This window comes from Vombatus ursinus, unplaced genomic scaffold (assembly GCF_900497805.2).
Source record: "Vombatus ursinus unplaced genomic scaffold, bare-nosed wombat genome assembly UNPS02009205.1, whole genome shotgun sequence".
Classification (NCBI taxonomy): domain Eukaryota; kingdom Metazoa; phylum Chordata; class Mammalia; order Diprotodontia; family Vombatidae; genus Vombatus; species Vombatus ursinus.
Window position 1 is genome coordinate 49,439,064 of NW_020948983.1, and position 20,215 is coordinate 49,459,278.

Sequence of the window (20,215 nt, forward strand, 5' to 3'; positions counted from 1 at the left end):
AGGAGGAGAAAGAGTATGAGACAGACAGGCAGGCAGATAGAACACGACAAGGAAATACCCAAGATTCCTATACATACAATGGCCCATAAGTACTACATCCCAACCAAAGTAAGAAGGTAACTTGGCCCCTTCCCAATTTCACATCCAGTTCCCAGGCACATATCCAAGTTTTGTGACATCTTTGCTCTTTCAAGACTGTCCTTGATGTTCATTTATACCAGATTTTACCTTATGTAAAAATTTTGCAGGGGCAGGGGTGTTGTGGCTGACAATGATTTGGCCTTCCTTGGTTATCAACCTTCATGGGAAGGCCGTTCTTCCTGCTAAGCATCTGCCCACAGGAATACTGAATAGAGAAAGCAACAATGTTACATAATCCCTTTCAAAGGGTGATCTATTAGTTTTTAATTTTGTATTTGAAAGCAAAGGCAACAAGACTAGTTTTAAAGTAAAAATTCAGTTTATTTGTCTTTTGATGACACAGGACACAAGAAGCCAAGCGTTTCACATCATAGATTTCACTTCTATTCCCTTGGAATGTTCATTCCTTTGGCTAAGGAGAAAACTTGAGGAAAGACAAGCAATGCATACATGACTTAAAAAAGTACAAGAAAGCAAATAACATCACCCTAATAAGGACTAATACGAGTTACTGTTAGTTGCAAGTTACCACAAGTTGATTTTCTAAAATTACAAGGGGCAAGAGCACAAAGCATTGTTTCTGGCTATTACAACTACTTTGGTCATTTCTTTCCACATGACTTTTAGTCATCTCCTCCACACAGATACAGGAGTGCCTTCTGGTAGTCTCCTTTTGTGTCTTGCTACAATGTCATGAAAGAGAAGGAAAAGGAGATGTTAGGACACAAGAAAGGGCCCATGAAATGCCATAAAAAATGCCCTGGGTATAGGCCTTCCCCACCACACAGCTAAAGCAAGCCCAGGAATCAGAGAGTATTTCACACAAATAAGAGCATCTCAAATAAGGAATTTAGATTCAGGGAAGTAGACATAAGCCCAACCCTATTCTACAGTATTATTCAATTCCAGTCCTTGCTGATAAAACAAAGTGATTGAAAGAGACAATTAAGTATTTAAAAACCTTAAGGAATAAAGAATGGAGAATAAATATAATCTAAGGCCAGAGGAACTTTTTAAAATTTGTGTTTCACAATCTAGCAGCATTTAACTAGGTCACAGAGATTATGCCCGAGATAGATGAATCACCAGCTGGCAGGGGATGAAACAGAACTATGGAATTTTGTGTCTTGAACACTGCTAGGGTAGCTGACATGGGCACCATGACTGTGAGTTAGGTCCTGGTGTCTTATCATAACTGTGCTCTGTGAAGGTCAATACACCATGCTCCTTTGGCCTTGCAATCCATTCCATGACATAGTGTTAAAAGTGAATGCTCCAGACTGAGAACAAATGTGGTTAAATGATCTAATGCAGCAGGGAAAAAATGCCTTGTTTCTAGAGCAGCCAAGCCAGCTAATGATGAACTTGTCTGAACTCAGACTCTCTCTCTCAATTGTGCCTGATGGTGGATTCTCAGAATCATTTCTGGGATAAACTGACAGTCAGTAGCTCTCTAATCTCTTCCTAATTTCAGGTGAAAATTTTTACAGAACCTCTCATAGAAGACCTAGGTATACTATTCATCTCCAAATTCCTGTGTCAACCCCTATCTTACTAAAAAATTACTGAATCTTCCAGGAAAAGCACTTAAAAAGTTGATCTCAGTATCACAATGGCACAGGGATATCATTCATTTATATATTAACTTCCCATTCATTCAGAATAATGAAGTATGTTTTGATTTGCCTTGGGAATAGGATACTGTAGTTGACTGACTGAATATTCTGGTTAAATGAGAATTGTCATAATGTCATACAGTATTACAAATTTCCAAATCACTGGGAAATAATAAAATATACTTAAAACAAAATGTAATGAATCTGTGTTTGATGATGCAGAAGGCACCTGAGGAGTTTGAAATGCCTCCAGGTCCATCACTATCAAAATCAAGTATCATTGTAAAGGACTACAGATAGAGCCAAATTTATGCTAGCCTAATAGCACAGCCTTCAAGGTAGTTTGGTTCTTTTGTCATTATTGTTGTTGTTGTTGTTACATAAGTCCACAATAGAAAATTAATTGTCATCTGTCTGGTTCTCAAAGAACTAGAATGTGGACTAAAAAAAATTGTCTACTTTTAAGTTATTTGTACTTTCAATAAAACAAAGTTTATTGTATTTTCTACAAGAATCTTGTCAGAGAAGAACTTTGAGGCCTACAAAGAAAATTGTTCATGTTTAAGGGAAGGAGTATGAGCTAATTAAAATAATTTCCTCCAATGTACAAAGTGCAATGGCATTCCTCTGCCACCTTCCTAGGCAGCCCATAAGACAATCCAGCAGAAAAGGGCTCCCAGCAAGCACACAAAGCAGCTGAGAGGTACACACTTCCAGACTTACCTGGATGAAATGATACAGAGATTTTCCATACTTTTTCTTGAATTCAGATCTAATTTTCAGCATGTCCACCTCACTGCGGGAGATCATGATCCTGATCAGGACCTTGTCACGGGTTCCCTTGCCCTATAGTCAAGTTTACATCAGAAGTTACAATTCACTGAAAACATTATCATCAAAAAGCAGTTTTAAAGGGTCTGCTTGCACATGGAAGGGTGCTAGGTCCCTTACAAAAGACTCTGCCCTCTAAGATGTGACAAATATAAGGGCAAAATCACTTCACAAAGAAAAATGAACTTGTTGGAAATTCAAGCACGCCAGGATTAAATGGATTCAAAAACCCACTGCATTTATTCATTGAAATAAATTTTTTTTTGAGGCAATAGAGTTAAGTGACTTGCCCAGAATCGCACAGCCATTAAGTGTCTGAGGACAGATTTGAACTCAGGTCCTCCAGACTCCAGGAAAGGTGCTTTAACCACTGCACCACCTAGCTACCCCCATTCATTCATTGACTGAACAAATATTTACTGAGCACCTATTACGGAGGTGTGACACTATGTAACATGGAAGAAACAAAGAAATAAAAGACATTATCTCTGTCCTGAGAAGCTAAAGATATACACAAATATAAGTTATATGATGGGGTGTATGAATAGAGCCAACAGTGAATGTTGGAGGAGTCCAGAAAAGGAAGACTTCTTTCCTGTCTAAGTGATATTATAAGGTGATAAGGGAAAGCTTTAAGGAAAACATGTGAGTGCATATAGGTTTCAGAAGATAGGGAGGATTCTGATATACAGAAATGGAAGTGGGGACAATCCAAGCTAAAAGAACAGAGAAAGTATAAGACAATCTAGGTTACAGCAAATAGAGCAGAGTGAATGAAACCAAAGGTTCATGCCCTATAAGGCACGGGAGACAGATAAGCCTAAAAAGATGGGGCCTCATGGTAGAAGACCTTGAACACTAAGATAAGAAATTTGTACTTTACTCTGTAAGCAATAGGGAAGTAGAGGATTAATGATCGACAGGGCATGTCTCCTCTTTCGTGTGTGCTTTACGAGTTTTTTTTGTTTTTTTGTTTTTTACAAACAAACTCAAAATGGGATAGCTGTAGTTTGTATGACATCACAAACACACAAGAGCTGGAACCCCTGATTCCTGCCTCTATCCAATGACTCCCTTCCTTTATCAGAGGCAACATACTTTTTGAGAAATTACAAAAAAATCTAGGGTCAAGGAAAGAAGAGAGGCCAAGTAGCAGAACTCTGAACGGAGTAACCAGTTGTTCTTACCTTCATGGAATCATAAAGTCGGTCAGCAAAATACAGGGGCTTGTTCTGAATGCACTGGACTGCAGAAAGAAGAAACTGTCAGACTTCTGGTGCAACTGCTTATCTATCTACAAACCCTAAGAGTGAAATGGTCTTATCCCTGCTGAGTAAACTAGAAAGGATTATATTACAAAATGGGTTTGCTTTACTAAAATATGTTTTAAAGTAGGAATGTCTGATGGGGATCAGAAAATTGTCCATGTTTATCCCAAGACTGACACTAATCACCAAAGATGCCTAAAATCGGGGATACAGATGATGTACACAGACAGTGAAAATCTCTTTCAATAATAGGGTCCTCTCCTCTTTGACCAGCATTCTTCTCTTCCTCTTCCAGCTCACCCTCCCCAACCCCCACCCCCAAGCTTTCTGGTCCTACTATAACAAGTCTGTCAGTTTAATATCCTCATATAATATCCACAAATTGAGATAATGGGTATAAAAGTGCTTTAAGGAACAGGAAGCACTACATACAATATAAGGTGGATGATGATGATGTTGATTATACAAAACCACAGTGGAGAAAGCTCCTAAATCACAGCTCTTTTCTCTTTCTTCAGTGCAACAATCATTCACATTCAGAATAAGAACTTCCAATTACCAATCTAAGTCGGTAGGGCTGATGAAGTACTAAGACTTTGGGACTGCTCAGGGAAAGCTAAAATGGGGCCATGAGACACACATTTGCTTACCCAGGTTGAGGAAGGCGTTTTCAAGGTCTCCTTTGACCTCTTTCTTGATACTCTCCAGCATGTCATAAGGGCTGTAGCTATTGTACTTTTCAAATACTGTAAGACAGATAAAAGGGATCATAAGAACAGAAGCCTTCAACATGTCAAACCAAATTATCAATCCATAGTCACATCCTGGAGGCAGAGAGGCAGCATGGAGCATTTATTCAATACCTATCAAGCACCTACTATGTACCACGCACTGGGCTAGGTGCTAGGGATAGAAAGACAAAAGCAAAAACAGTTCCTGCCCTCAAGGTGTTTATATTCAACTGGGTAGTGAACAGAGGGGCAATTGGATTCAAGACCTGTCCCTGATACTGACTAGGTGAGTGACCACTTTAGGTTTTAGAGTCCCAGGGAACTCTAAGTTACAGGGAAGCTGAAGACCTGCATCCATGGAGAGTTCCCATACAGGGGAGGGAGTTCCCTATACTAATGAAATCACAGGTACAGATCTACAAAAATGTACTGCTGTCAGAAAGATCTGATATAATTTATGATTTTAAAAGTCTGCTCACTCATCTCCCTTCCACAAAAAAAAAAAACAACTAACTTCAATACACAGTAAAAGCAGCTAATTCAATATATGTAGGGAGGTGAGAGAGAACAGTCATAGAATCGTAGAGTTCAGGCTGAAAGAAATCTCAGAAGCCATCTAATCCAAATCCCTCATTTCATAAATGAGGAAAGAGGGTCCCACTGAAGTTAAGTGACTTGCCCAGACTTACACAGCTAGTAAATGTTAGGTGTTGGATTTAAACCCAGATGTTCCAAGTTTGAAGGTCAGCTCTTTGTCCACAAGGACAGGCTGCGTGTCTCTGATAATGTCTGGCCAATGTGTTTTCTTCTATATCTTTGTAGTGCAAAAATTTATGATTTACGTACTGAATGTTTTATTCAAGGTACTAAAAATGGAAAAGTGGAAAGAAGAAAGGGAAAAGAGGCAAAGTAAATCTGACACCTAACATATTTTTGGGTGGAAAAGGCCAAAAATGGTGGGGCTGGTGGGAATGGACGGCAGGTGCCTAATAAGTGCTTAATGACTGATGGGAATGAGGGAGAGTGAGCAGACAGACCACAGGGTGAGTAAGAGACAGAACCATGTCACCAAAATCCTGCCTCCATGGCCCTCCCCCAAATGCCAGCATCACGATCACTCGTGAGATGAGCCTGGAGGACAAAATCGAACTTGGCTCACATATTAGAGAACACAGGCACGGTACCTTTCTGGAGGTGGGCCACGCTCTTCTCGGTCATAATACTGATCCATTTAGGGACATCGGTCCCCTTCCTCTTCACTCCTGCATCATAGAGCTCCTACAGGCACAATCAAGGCAGGTAGAAGTCAAGCTTCACCAGGCAAAGCATCGTAATAACCTAATACAGACTCTATATTTTAAAAAATCCTCAAAAAGCCAAACTACAGGAAAACCTTATGATACAGGCTCAAATCAAAATGTAAGACTTGTATTAGTGGTTCATTCATTCCCTGGTGGTTTCCCTCAGGCATAAAGGGGGTACAGCCTGTCTTCCTTCAAGCTATATCTCAAATGCTACCATCTGTAGCAGGTATTTTTCAGTTCCCCTCCTTGCCAACACCCCAAGATGCTAGAGCATGCCCTCTAAGGTTTCCTTCTATGTTCTCTATATGTATCTTGTATGTAGCTAATTATTTACATTTTCTTTCCCCCATTAAAATGGAATCTCCTTGAATGCACAGACTACTTTCACCTTTCTTGATATCCACAGTATTTAGCACAGTGCCTGACATATAATAAGCACTTAATAAATGCTCATTAAGTGACTGATCATTACAAGGAGAACATAGGTCTTACAGGTTTTCCTTAGAGAACTTCTATCCATATGTATTTTTGTTGTTCAGTCATGTCCAACTGTCTGTGACCCCATTTGGCATTTTCTTGGAAGAGATAATGGAGCAATTTCCCACTTCCTTCTCCAGCTCAATTGAAAGATGAGGAAACTGAGGCAAACAAGGTTAAGTGAAATGCCCAGAATCACACAGCTAATAAGTATCTGAGGCCAGATTTGAACTCATGAAGATGAGTCTTTCTGACTCCAGTCCTGGCACCTTATCCACTGCCACCCAGCTGGCATTGATCAACCCTTTCTTATGGGATTTTTTTCAGTATAAGGGCCTGTCAACATTGATCAATTGTCTCCCTGCACCATGATCATAGGGGATGTTTAATGTTGGAATCTATCTACCATTGAACCCACAGAGCAGGCAAAAGCAATTTCAATATTCTATGATTTTCAAATGTCAATGTTTCAAATATCAATATTCAACTTTTAGAACAGGGATACTTAGCCTGGGTAATATGTGAACTTTTTATTCAATGTAACAGATTTCCTTTGTAATCCTATATATTTTATTTTATGCATTTAAAAATATTATTTTAATGGGGCAGCTAGATGGCACAGTGGATAGAGCACCAGCCCTGGAGTCAGAAGGACCTGAGTTCAAATCTGGTCTTAGACCAGACACTTGACACTTACTAGCAGTGTGACCCCGGGCAAGTCACTTAACCCCAATTGCCTTTCCAAAAACAAAAATATATGTGTGTATATATATATATATATATATATATGTGTGTGTGTGTGTGTGTGTGTGTGTGTATATATATATGTTACTTTAAGAAGGGATCCATAGGCTTCACCAGACTGTCAAAGGGATCCATGACACAAAAAAGGTTAAGAAGGCCTGTATTAGAAGTTAGTACTAGCCCAGGTCCAGACTTTCAAAATATCCAAGGGCAATAGGTGGGAATAAATAAGACAAATAAGTACAGAAAAGGCAGGCGATGGGGCAGAAGAAAGAAGGATAAAAGGGAAAGAGAAAAAGAGGAGGAAAGGAAGCAAGAGAAGGAGAAGGGAGGGAGGGAAGGGAAGAAGGATTGAAAGAAGGGAGAGAGGGAGGGAAGAAGTCTAGATCATTTATAAATTAAGAAACATAATAATGCTATCTACCTGAATACCTACAAGAAAACACAACACTATTACTATTTTTTTAACATCTAACCCATCTTCACTCTCCCATCTTCTTGTAAGACTGATGTATGTCATATACTTAATTTTTAAGTAAAAATGAACCCTTTCTATGTTTTAAAGAATTCTTAGACCTGCTTTGAAATAATGGTAATATTCATCAGGAAATATCAGCACTAATGCCAACCTCTTTGTCAACTCCTTACCCTCAGAACAGCCCCATCTTCTACTACTCTCCACATTAAATGCCTAACATACATAAAGCATTTTTCAAACCTAAAGCACTATATAAATGCTCATTATTATTATTATTATTATTGTTGTTGTTATTATTACATGAACCTCTGCAGCAAACACACTTTAATAACGCACTCCTAGTAAAAGGATGTCATTACTGGCTACAGTTGTCACTTACCCGAGCATCTTGGTCAATTAGATCATAATCAATTGAAGAGCCGTCTTCTGCCCGTCTGCCCTGTAAAAAGAATTATACATGAAATTCATAAACATATTTTTTATCATAAACTTAAGACAAAATACAATTTCCCCTCAGTTCCTATAAGCTTATGTGTGCTAATTAAACATTCACTTTGAACAAAAGCTATCTATAATTTTCAAGTTCAAGCAAAAGATGCTCACTACAAGCAGTACTTTAAAAAATAGTCCAGGTGGAGGGGGACAAGAAGATGTTAACGGACCAAACCTTGAAAGGTAACTATTTCCTGATCTCTCCAAAGTTAATCAACAAACATTGACTACGATAAGTGAAGTGGAGCACAAAAAGTGAAAGCAAGAAGGAATGTTAAGGAGTTATCGAGTGCACCCCCTTCATTTCTCAGAGAAGTGAAGATAACCTGTCCAAGGTCATGCTAGTATTAAGCAGAAGAATCTGAATCTGAACCCAGTTCCTCAGACTCTAAAACCAATGCTCTTTCTGCTACACCGTACTGCCTCCTCAGATATGGCTGATGCTTTTAAGTAGCCTGTACTGTAATTAAGAAAACAAGAGCAGAATAATTAAGTGCAAAATCATTTCAGTGTTGAGGAGGTACAAGGAATTCTGGAGAAGAGAGAAACCACCATGAACGGGAGTAAACACGGAAGGCTTTATGCAGGGAGATTGTCACAGATTCCTACCTCGTCTCCCTGACCTCCATTTCCCCTTATCAGTCTATCATTGTCTATCAGTCTATCATGACCTCCCCTATCATTTACAAAGCTGTCAAAGCTAGCTTCCTAATTCCTAAACCACAGAACGTCACTCCCCTTGCCTGAAGACAACAATGTTCTCCATGGCTCACAGGATAAAATACAAACTTGGCAATCAAGGACCCCACGATATAGTTCCAACCTATCATTCCAGCCTCACACTTTCTATCCTTCTTACATTCCAGCCAAACTAATTTACTAGCCTTTCCCTGATCTTGTCCTGCATTCTCCTACCTAAATGCATTTGTATCAGCAGACACCTGTTCCTGGAACAGACTCCCTCCATATCACTGCCTGCTGAAAATTTTATCTTCCTTCAAAATGTAACTCAAGTGTTAGCCAGAGGTGTGCTGGAGCCAGTTCTAAGAGCCAACTGCTAAGTTTTCAGTGTGAGCATTTACACCTTGGAAATTGGCAAATTATGCAAATCAGGGCTTAAGTTATTTGGTTTCTTTATTTTCTACACTTAAAAAGCTACAGGGAAAATATCAATAAAGCAGATTAAACTTAAGTGTGTCACGGGAACTTTTTTTCTCCAGAGAGTCAGTTGTTAAATATTTACCAGCACACCACCAGGTGCCATCCATTTCACAAAACTTTCTCTGGTCAACTCCCAGTTAGCAGTGCTCTCTACCCAATCTCTCACCCTTCTCTGACCTCTTCTATATATTTATAACATTCTAACTTGTATTTCAGTTATTTGTGTCTGTTTAAAATGCCCGTTTCCCACTATATTACAAACTCTTTGAAGGCAGAAACTATCCCCTTTCCATTTCTGGAACCCCAAAGGTTTCTCACCAGGCTGGTCGCAGAACAAACTTTTCAGCAACTTTAAAAAGCTGCCTGTAAAATAGTAAAGTGATTTGCAACAGCGAAGGGAATACCTAAAGCAATCACAGATCTATAATATATTGAAGTATCCTCAGGACCTAACACATAGCAGCAGATAAATAAATATATGGGAATTAGGATGGGGTGTGTGTCAGACCCTAAAGGATGGATGGAAGAAAGAGCAAGATAAAGTAGATCTGAGCATGTTATCATAGTGACGAGACCAGATTCCCATAAGCAATATTTTGAACTACATCTGTAATTTTTAGTGACGTAGGGTTCTCACAATAAGGGAACTCCTTCTACTCGTGCAAACAGAAACCTAGGGTGCAACCTACAGTGTTGGAGAGTTTCCTGAGACGCCGGGGAGTTAAAGTATCTCGCCCAGGGACACACAACACTGTATGTCAGAGACGTGGACCAAAGTCTTCCCAACTGCAAGGTTGACTCTGCCCACCAAACTACACTGCTTCTCAACATACTATCTGGAGTCATAAATGTTGGAAAACAGGGATGGATAAGATGGGTGGGATCAGATCACAGAGGGTCTCAGGAGAAGAGGAGGGAGAGAAAAAGGAGTTTGACTTTGATGTCGATTTTGTAGGTTTGCGTGTCACGTATATAGATTGTGCAGGTTTGTGCGTCACGTATGTCAATTTTATAGGTTTGCATGTAGATGTGATGATGGCATTTCCTGAGCAGAGGCTTGATAGGACAAAAGTAACATTTGAGAAAGATTAGTCTGATACATGGGATGAAGTATAGATAGGAGACTAGAGTCAGAAAGTACAGCCAGAAGGCTGTTAGGAGACGATAAGGAGGTGTTGTAGGGTCCAAAATGTACCGTGCTAATCATTTCATTCTGAAGGTCCCAGGAAAACTAACTTCAATTCCCTCCACTGGTTCTTAGGCTTTTAAATTGCACCCTCAACACAATTCAGGCTTATAGGTGATAATATTTTGCATTTCAACAATGCCTTGTACTTGCATTTTCAAACTGATTTACAACCACCAACAACACTAAGCACAGGACCGTAAGTGTAAATCCTCCCAGATGTGTATAGTTATTCCTTTCTCTCCTAAGGAGTGAGAACTGGATGACAGTGCACAAGCCTGTGAGGGGTCTTTGGCAGCCCACCTGGAGAAAAGCAAAGTGACCTTTCTAAAGTCATCCAAGCCAGGGCTGGCAAAGCCCAGCTGGGCCTCAGGAGTTATACTTACTCCCCTTCTGTTCCCCAAGTCCACTAGCCCAGGCTGTTTCTCAGGATAAGAAATCCTATTATATGAAAATGACAACTCTGCAGTGACAGTATAAACCTACTGTCAGGAAAGCAGCAGGCCCTGGAGGATATAGTTAATTCACTCCCAGGCACAAAATGAGGCATGGGACTGGCCACGGGAGTTAGAGGAACAAGGACAGAGAAATATGCTGAAAAAAACTAACCTTTGCCAGGGCAACCATCAATTTGCGGAAGTCACCAGATGTGTCCGAAATAATGTCCTTCTCCAAGTCTGTCTTGTACACTTGAAAAGAAAGTCAATAGGTTTTTACATTTCCTGCCTCCTCACCTACCCTCCTCCCAATCTCTGCTGTTCCGGCTTGCGCCAAGGCTGTGACATGCCTGACTTAACCTGAATAAAGAACATATCATGTTCATCAATGTGCCCTACCCCTAAATCAATACCTAATTATTAAGAAAGAAGCCTTTTATCCTCTTGGAGTCAGAACTGGTTTGTCACTTTTAGTAACAAAGGACTGACAGAGTTGAGTCAAGTTTGAGATCAACAAGCTTACTTCTAAAACAGTTATCTGTGGCATGGAAAACTAGATAGCTTCAGCAAATAGAATTTTCATATACCACAGAAACATTATTTCATCCAAGTTTAAACTTCCTCCCCACCAAATCTTCTTTTTTTTCCCCAAGCAATCTGGGTTAAGGAACTTTTCCAGGGTCAAACAGTAGTGTCTGAGACCAGATTTGAACTCAGGTCCTGCAGAGTTCTGTACCAATGCAGGATGGTCCCTTCTCTACAACTTCTGTTATTACTATTGCTTAGTCATTTTCAATCATGTCTGATTCTCCATGACCGCAGTAGTGTTTGATACTGAATTTGAACTCAAGTCCTCCTGACTCCAGGCCCAGCACTCTATCCACTGTACCACCTAGTTTCCCCTCTACAACTTACATTCTTAGAATTTTGCTTAGAGCACTGAGAAGTAACTTGTTCATGGAACCACTGTGTACCAAAGGCAGGACTTGAACCCAGGTCTTCCTGGTTGTGAGGCTAAAATCCACTGCCCAGGTCTTCCTGGTTGTAAGGCTAATATCCACTATGCCACACTGCCTTTGATACAGCTACTAATAATGATGCAAAATTAACTAATTTTTGTTTTATCTACTTTCCCTTCTGCCAACCCTCAAGACATGCAGAGAAATGCCCAAAAGTCAGGAAATGAGGCAGAAGTAAAATGCTTGGATAATTTTAAAAAGAAAACTAACACATTTTGAAAAATTTCTCCCCAGCATAACCAAAGGCATGAGCCATTCAGCAAAACTTCATTCCGGCCATCTCACTCTCCCACCTCTCCATTATATATTCAGGAAAATTGGGCTGAAAGGGTTTAACATAAATACAGAAATAGAGCGCTCACTTACTTTCTCTGTAGACTCTGTTAATTTCATAGAGCTCCTTGTTTGTCCGTGAGCAGATGATCTCAATGAGGGAATCTTCATCAGTACCCAGGCCCTGGAAAAGCAGATCAAAATTAGGGAGGAATGGTATTGAGAAATCATCAAGGGCTAGGTGCTCATAATCATCTAGTTACTTCTATCTCCTTTGGTATCCATGTTTGTGAATCACACGACCTTAGTAAGAGAAACCTGCATCAACTCCATTATCTCCCCTCCCTATTCTTTTTTCTGTCTTTCCAAGAGAGAATCTGGACAGTTTTCCTCAGATGCTCATGTTATCCTCCACCCCTTAAAAAGTGCTTTTCAGTATTTTAAGCAAAAGAAACATAGGTGATGTTATGGTATCAGCCACAGCCAGTCTGTTAGACTCAAATAAACCTTTGTGCTAGGAAAAGGTGTATGACAAAACAAGCTTTAAAATGAAAAACTGGATGAATGTTAAAAATGTTATACTTGCATTGCTTCTTCCCCTTAATTATTATGCACTCTTCAGGCATTTTAGAGGAGCAAAAAGAAATAATGAAGTGTCAAATAAAGCCAGACACCAACATTTTATTAAGGAGTAAGAATTGGAGAGATGATGTATTCAAATTTAATACATACACTTTTGATTTAGCTAGACTGGTTGAAAGGACATGATGAAACATGTATTTCAAAGGCTGCTTTGTGATCAAAGTCAAGATTTAATAATCAGGTCCTTGAATACTTGCCATTCTGTGAAGCTAAAGTAAAACTGAATATAGAAATATTGCTTTGAACTACACAGAATGAGTACTGTTGAAAATGTAAATCAATTATGAGGTGTTAATACAATAAGAAAATTACTTATCCACATGAAAAGAGTGTCAGCTATTAATTAAACTCTATTAGAGTTCAGCTGCCCCCCAGATATGCTCAAGTACCATGTACCAAGCCTTGGGCAATTGGTCAATGGTTAATTTTAAATTTTGAACTTAATCTGTTTCACCGGCCAACACCTCTACCTACAGGATTTCAAGATGTCTTATTAAGGCTCTGACATTCAGTAAAGCAAAAACTTCCTCCCTAAAATTCTGTGCCAACTGAAAGGGCACCATGTAAACAACCATTTATCTTTCACAAAACATCCTTACTTCTACCTAAATGAGTAGTGGAAAATGAGGATCAAGTGACCCATGACACACATTTGGACAGTATCTTTTCATTTTCAAGACTGATAGAAATGTGGACTGAAACAATGACGCCCTTTACCACCGTCAGTTTGCTCAGTACTACGGTTGAGAGAAAAGCAAGGACCTTACAAGGTACTTGTTTGTCTCTATTATTTGGACTTAACCTGTGCAGTCTCTGAACTCTCAAGGTTGAAATGTTTCTGGAACATCAATAGTCTTGGGTTAAGTTGGAATACTTCAAAAACTAAATAACAGCTTGGGTTTTTCACAAGGCTGCCCACGATTCCTACTGCGGGGGCAGTGTTGACAGCGGCACACTGGGGATTCTGTTGCTTCCAGGAGGCAAAGTAGACTGCTCTTAAAGATAATTCAGGCAACATCATCATTTCAAATTTCATCATTTTCAGTGTGGGGCTCAGCCACAACAACTAATGAAAGAGCTGGAAAGAGTCAAAGATTTTTCATTCAGTGCTACTTGTCATTGGCCGTCAGTATCTTTAAGAGATTACAAAAATGACTGAGGACAACTCTAATAAGTCCCGAGGCCTGTTTCAGGCACCAGTGTCTAGTTCCCGACCCCAGCTAAGTATGAGTATCAGCAAAATGAATTCATGATGAAAAGATTTAGTATGAACCTCCCGAATGTGCTGATGGTAAGAAAAACCCTCCACAAGGCTAAATCTTCTGTTCCTCTGTGTTTTTCCTGGCTCAAGTTTCAGGGATGATATTTATCAAGAAGGATCATTAAATCTTGTTGAAATTTCACTCCTTCAGGTCATTTTGATGAATCTTAGACTAATTAGGAAATGTAGAGAGAAGGGAGTGTCTAGAGGGAAAAAGGGAGAGGAGAATGAGAAGAAGTAGGGGAAATGGGTGAAAGAGATAAAGGTAGAAAGACAGGAAGAGAGGGACAGAGAAGAGAGAAAAAGGAAGAGGAGAAAAAGCAGAGGAGGGAGGGGGAGGGAAAAAATAAAAGGGAGAAAAACAGGAAAAGGGGAAGGGAAAGTGGGAGGGAGATACCTGAGCTGAGTTTCAGCATGATTAAGGAGAATGAATTTAACAATTAGATATTTATAGTGGATTTGATTTTTTAGGCTTCGGTCCCCAAGAAATGCATCTTCCCTAGGCATGCTGACTCACACTCCAGTTTACTCTCCTGAGAAAAGGACTGAACTGTGACACTGGTCACAGCTCTGGTGATGGGTCTGCAGGTTGGCCACTTGGCAATTCAGGAATATTAAAAGCCCAACAAAAGCAGTGAAGCACAGAATAAAATGAGAAATGTGCTTTATCTTGAATTGTACAAATTATATCTACTTAGAGCAGCAGAGGGCAGCATTTGATTATCCAAAAACCTGGTGGTTAGCTTATGGTAATATCATATATACACTAAATATATATACATATATAGAAATCATATTTTTTCATTAATGTAAGCTATAATGACTCTTGGTACAATTCCTGGTCAAACTTCTAATAATTATTTAGCAATAGACCCCAAAAAGTAGTTGCTATGAGTTGCAGCTAAATGGATGATGATGACAATGACAACGATAAAATAATAAACAACTAACATTTACATAAAGCTTACTATGTGCCAGGCACTGTGCTAATAAGCACTTTACAATTATTTTTTTCATTTGAGAAGATACATATAATAAATCTGATGTAAAATTATGCCAGAAATTTACAAAGATTTCAAGAAAAAAAATCAAACAGATAATTCAAACCATGGTGCACCCATGACCTGAAATCCCCAGACATCATATATACACAGAAGTGCCAGTATCTCCCTACTGCCCTTACGTTAAAGTAAAAATTCTTTTGTTCGGCATTTAAAACTCTTCTCCTCTACCCTTACTGCACATTACTTTCCACACACTCCAAGTTTAAGCCAAACTGGCCTATTTACTATTCTTCATACATAACATTTCATCTCATGTCTCCATGACTTTGCCCAAGCTGTGCCCCATACCTGGCTTTGCTCCCTCCTGACCATCACCTCTTAAGAAACCATAGCTTCCTTCAAAACTCTGTTCAAGTGGCACCTCTTACATGCAATGCTTCCTGAATATCACCACACGTTCATACGCTAATGCCCCCTCCCCAGTAATTATCTGTGCCTATTCTGCTTTCATTTGTATTTTCCTATCTACTTTGTTTCCCACTAACGGAATATAAATTCCTAGAGGCAATGGACTACTTCTCTCGGTCTTTGTATCTCAAGCACATAACACAATGCCTGCCACTTAATAAACATTCACAGAATGAATGAATTAATTAATTAATTAATTTAGAAGAATCCTTATTCCCATTCTGTTCCTACACTATTCTGTCAAATAAAAGCTAATCTTGGTGAAGTCATTCGTCCTCTCCAGGTCTGTTTCCTCTTGAAAACGAGGGGTTCCAGACAGATCATCTCTAAAGTTTCTTTGAGTTCTAACAATCTCCATTCTAACGTTTTTTCACTAGCAGGGAGCTGGAGATTGTGAATGGATGAAACACTAAGGCAGAATTTTCTAGCCTCAGTGAGGACCTCCTATGTGTTTAACTTTTACTTTAAAATCACAAAACATTTTTCAAAGGAGGAAGTGTAATCAAGGAAGTAGTTTTCCAAATGGTACAGCAATTGCCCAGGTGCCAAGCAGTAGCAGCTGGTAACTAACTTCTCAGCATCATGAAATTTCTTTAGAGTTTAAAAAAAGGAATTGAAATATTTTTGGTACAAATCCCAGGCCCTCTATCTTCAGTTCATTCAAGAAAAAAAGGTTTCAAATGGGAGAATGCAACAAAACTGAAAATCACCTAATTACACTAAGGAAGAAAAAAAGTAATTCCCAATATTGATGGTAGACTTTGATTTAGATTAAATCTGCTTTTTTACCTTCATGGAGGCTTTCAGCTCTGAAGCATCATACTGAGCAGGTGTCTTCAAAAGGCCTAAAATCACTGTCTCCAGGTGGCCAGATAAGGCAGATTTCAGTGCTGATGCAAGTTCCTTTTGGGGTGGAAGAGGGAAGGAAATGATCATGAACTTAAAGTTAATAGCTAGCTTTGCCTTTTCAAACTTATGATTAAAAGAATGGTAAGACAACTCCATTTTAAAGACAGGTTATTATCTGTAGATGAAACACACAAACATTTGTTACAATATCATTTTTGTTCTGAGGTGTCATGGCTGGAAGTATTTATTTTCCACTTCTCTTACTTTCCCTTCTACATAGCTAGATGCTAAAAACCCAAAGAGCAGACAGACACTTCTTTCAAAAAGCTTGCTCAAAATCCAAGGGGGGAGATGTAAAGATAGGTAGAGTAGGTGGTGCACTGTGTTTCCCTCCTTGTCAATAAAAGCACGGGGAATTTTATTTCATTCTTGAAAGCCATAGTAACATCCATGAAGTCTCACAACTCTCTGAGGTTCAAGCACCTTTGCTAATCAGGAGGCTTAATAACTAGGTTAGAGAATCCCTATACAATACAGGTTCCTACTCCAGGTCTATGATACTACGATGCTTTTTGTCCAGGAGACTATAAAAATTTGTCAGTGGATCTTTTCGCTGAGATCCTGTTCATCCTAAAGACTAAAGAAGATACAATGAAGTCCACTTCACATTCTTTGATGCCTTATATGGGGAGCCTTAGCTGTATCTGCAGAGAGGATAGTGACATCAGCCTAGGTGCCTGACATCACTCATTCCGTTAAACCAGCCCAGAACCACAGAGCTCTGCTGGAGAGCATCAGATTATACATCCCAGCCTCTGAACCCTCCAGTTCCAAAAGTCAGCAAATGCAGTTTTGCCTTGAAACCACTTCAGACTGTGGGTGTTCACTGCAACAACTACCTAATAAGAAGAGAATCAAACTCAGGAAGCTCTTGCTTCTGCATTAGCCAGGAAATTACAAATTGGAGTTCCCAGAGATGGAGAGCAATCCCTCACTCTTCTATAAGGATACAAGGACTGCCTTTTTTTAGACTGGGTCTCGATGATAAGCTTAATTGAAGAGGAAGGCTCTTTCTGGCTCATGGCTTGGAGTAGTAAGTGAAGACAATGTTGGCACCATCCCACAAAAAACTTTAAAGAAGTTCCCTTCTTTAAATGAGTCTCTCTCTTCCTCTTCCTTCCTTTCTTCTCTCCTGCCTAAACCTTAGCCTTACCGACAGCATTCAATGGAACACTTAGAAATTACTTTGTCTCACTTAATCTGTTCAAATCCCTTCATTTTACAGAGGCTCCTGTGCACATCCAGAACTCTATGGCCAGGTTTCTAAGTAGACAATTTGAAGAATTTTGAGGAAAGCTTTTCCCACTGATTTGTCCAGGGTCACATAGATAGTAAGAAGCAGAAACCAGGATTTGAACTTGGGTTCTCTGACTCCAAATTGAGTGTTCTTTCAATGGTACTACATGCAAATCAGTCAAAAATGAGTAGCAAATTACTGCTGTCTTAAAGATTATTTTTTGCTTTCTAACACCAAACTCTTTTAGTGAGCATAGTCTCCTCTGGGGAATAATAAAACTGAGACTTAAGCAATATTTTCCCCCAAGTCTGTTCTCATACTATCCTCCCTTGTTTTTGCCTACCACTCTATAGACTGCTAGTACTACAGATATATTTATTAATCCTGTCATCTTTACATGAAAAGGACAGAGATGCGTTATCTTTCTCACAGAAGTTTCTCCACGTGGTAGGGTCCTTCTTTTTTTTTCTTGGTTTGATACCAATTTGATATACTATAGTTTTGTTCCCAGTGCTTACTCCCTCCAGAAATTGTTTCAAAGTGTTCGTTATCCTTTTCATCAGAGATGAAAAGTTTCCTCAGCAAAGAGAGAGGGAGTTGTAAGGGGGAGGGAGACAGAACTTAAAGCTGTCTCTGTAGCAATAAGCAACTACTCACAGGTATCTAAAAGACTGGCAAATAACTCTCCATGATCAAGGAGGTCTGCCCACACTAGTACTAAGAGAAACTAAGAATCAATATAACTGTGTGTTGCTAACAGTAAGTTGTCCCTACACACAGTGACATCTGTGTTAATAAGCACAGTCAATTGTCTATAGGGATGAGGGGATTCCACTAGAGGGTCTCTCAGCTTTAGATCTATGACCCCATGATGCCTTCCTCCAGGCAGGGCTAGGCAAAGCTACTCTCTTCATTCAGCCAGCTGTCTGCCTGGAAATTTGGACCTACAGTTCTATATGTGTGACATGCATGCACACCAAGAAAGGGACACAGATTAAGATGGCGTGTTCCAGAATAACATTCCAAAGGTGACAGCCTAAGAGAGCAATTACAAGGACATTTTCTGAAGAGAGAGGTTCTGTCCTTTAACTGAGACACAGCTCTACCTGCTCACAGATCCTTTCAGGGAGAGAGAGAAAGAAAACATGCACCCAAACTCTACCAGGGCAGATTAATAAAAACCTAGCTCCAGAAGGAATTGTAATGCATGGAGGATGAGGGAAGCCAGTTCCCCTGTTCATGCCACTTTCAACTACTCCAGGAGGAGGGAGTGTTATCACGACTTGGCTGCTTCCCAAAGGCATCTTACAGTCACATCAGCCGCAGTCTTTCCTCGACCCCACAGGGCCCCAGACACCCGATTTCCCTTGCATCCGAGCATAGCTTCCTTTGCTTCATTTAGACCACAGCTAGGAGTGAAAGCCTGCCTGGAAGAAGTCAAGGTTGAGCTGCCGGAAGCGGCATTTACTACCCTGCCCAAGAATAAATCAGGTACTTTAAATAACAAGAAGTTAAAAATAAAACAGCAAGCTGTTAAAAATAAAAACTGCCAACACTACAATGAAGTAAAAGGTGAATAAGCACTTGGTTGTTCCAAAACCACAGACAAAACCAGCGGCATACATACCCCATAGATTTCTTCCCTGTTAAAAGCACGCTGGTGGATCAAATGGCTAGCTCTGTAGGCAGTTTAACGGAAAACTTACTAATAACCTAGTAGGTCTTTTTGGGGACAAAATGCCATTTTGAGGTGTTTGATGCTCAGTGAAATAGCGCGGTGCACTGGGAAGAACACTGGCTTTGGAGTCTGAAGTTCTGGGTTCAAATCTTAATTCCATCATCTGTTACCTATATGCCCCTGAATATGAATAACCTCTTTCAGTCTTGGTTTCCTCATCTGTAAAATAAAATAGACTTGAAGGACTCTAAGATCCCTTTCAGTTCCGAAGCCTACCATATAACTCCGTGCATAGGCAAGACACTGAATTTCAGGCCCCCAAGCAAAAATTTATAAGCCCTTTCTCCCCAAGCACCAGAAATTCTTTTTTCACCTACTCTAACTGGGAGGGAAAGAGGGTTTCCACTCACATACCTCCAAGTCCTTTAGGATCTTGCTTAGATGGTTCCAATAGCATAAAAGAAGGAATACCACATATCTCCAAGTGCTGCTGCCTGGGACAGACTACAGCTTGACAACAATTTATTGCGGCCCATTGGTTTGAAACTTTGAGGAAGATCCAAAACTCAAGAAAAGTGATCCCATGCTACCCATACTCCTAGAATAAGACCATCCTCTACACACAAAATCTTTTAATACCTTTTTGGTCCTTCTCTGATAAGCGAAGGCAATGTCCTGCCTCTGTTCATTGCTGCGATTTGTCAAAATGTTGACAATGGTAACTTCATCCACACCTGCAGAAACACAAGTTGGAGCAGATCATTGGTCAGTGTTCATCGCATTGGTTGTCTCTTCTAGAGAATTTCAACTTGAGCTTTTCTAATGAAAATATCATTACTGTTTGGTTGCCTGAAACAC

General features: G+C 39.7%; 1 protein-coding gene across 1 annotated transcript in view; it reads right to left on the minus strand.

The window, feature by feature from the left end:
* Positions 1-441: 441 nt before the first annotated feature.
* The window catches only part of ANXA2 (annexin A2), a 56,011-nt gene continuing 36,237 nt past the window's right edge, over positions 442-20,215 (minus strand). The window contains exons 4-13 of the mRNA XM_027851433.1: positions 19,997-20,091; positions 16,323-16,436; positions 12,252-12,342; positions 11,039-11,118; positions 7,970-8,029; positions 5,772-5,865; positions 4,507-4,602; positions 3,776-3,834; positions 2,481-2,603; positions 442-824 (exon numbers count right to left, since the gene is read on the minus strand). Of these exons, the coding sequence (XP_027707234.1) occupies positions 765-824; positions 2,481-2,603; positions 3,776-3,834; positions 4,507-4,602; positions 5,772-5,865; positions 7,970-8,029; positions 11,039-11,118; positions 12,252-12,342; positions 16,323-16,436; positions 19,997-20,091 (872 nt within the window). The 3' untranslated portion in view covers positions 442-764. The remainder of the gene's footprint in view (positions 825-2,480; positions 2,604-3,775; positions 3,835-4,506; positions 4,603-5,771; positions 5,866-7,969; positions 8,030-11,038; positions 11,119-12,251; positions 12,343-16,322; positions 16,437-19,996; positions 20,092-20,215) is intronic.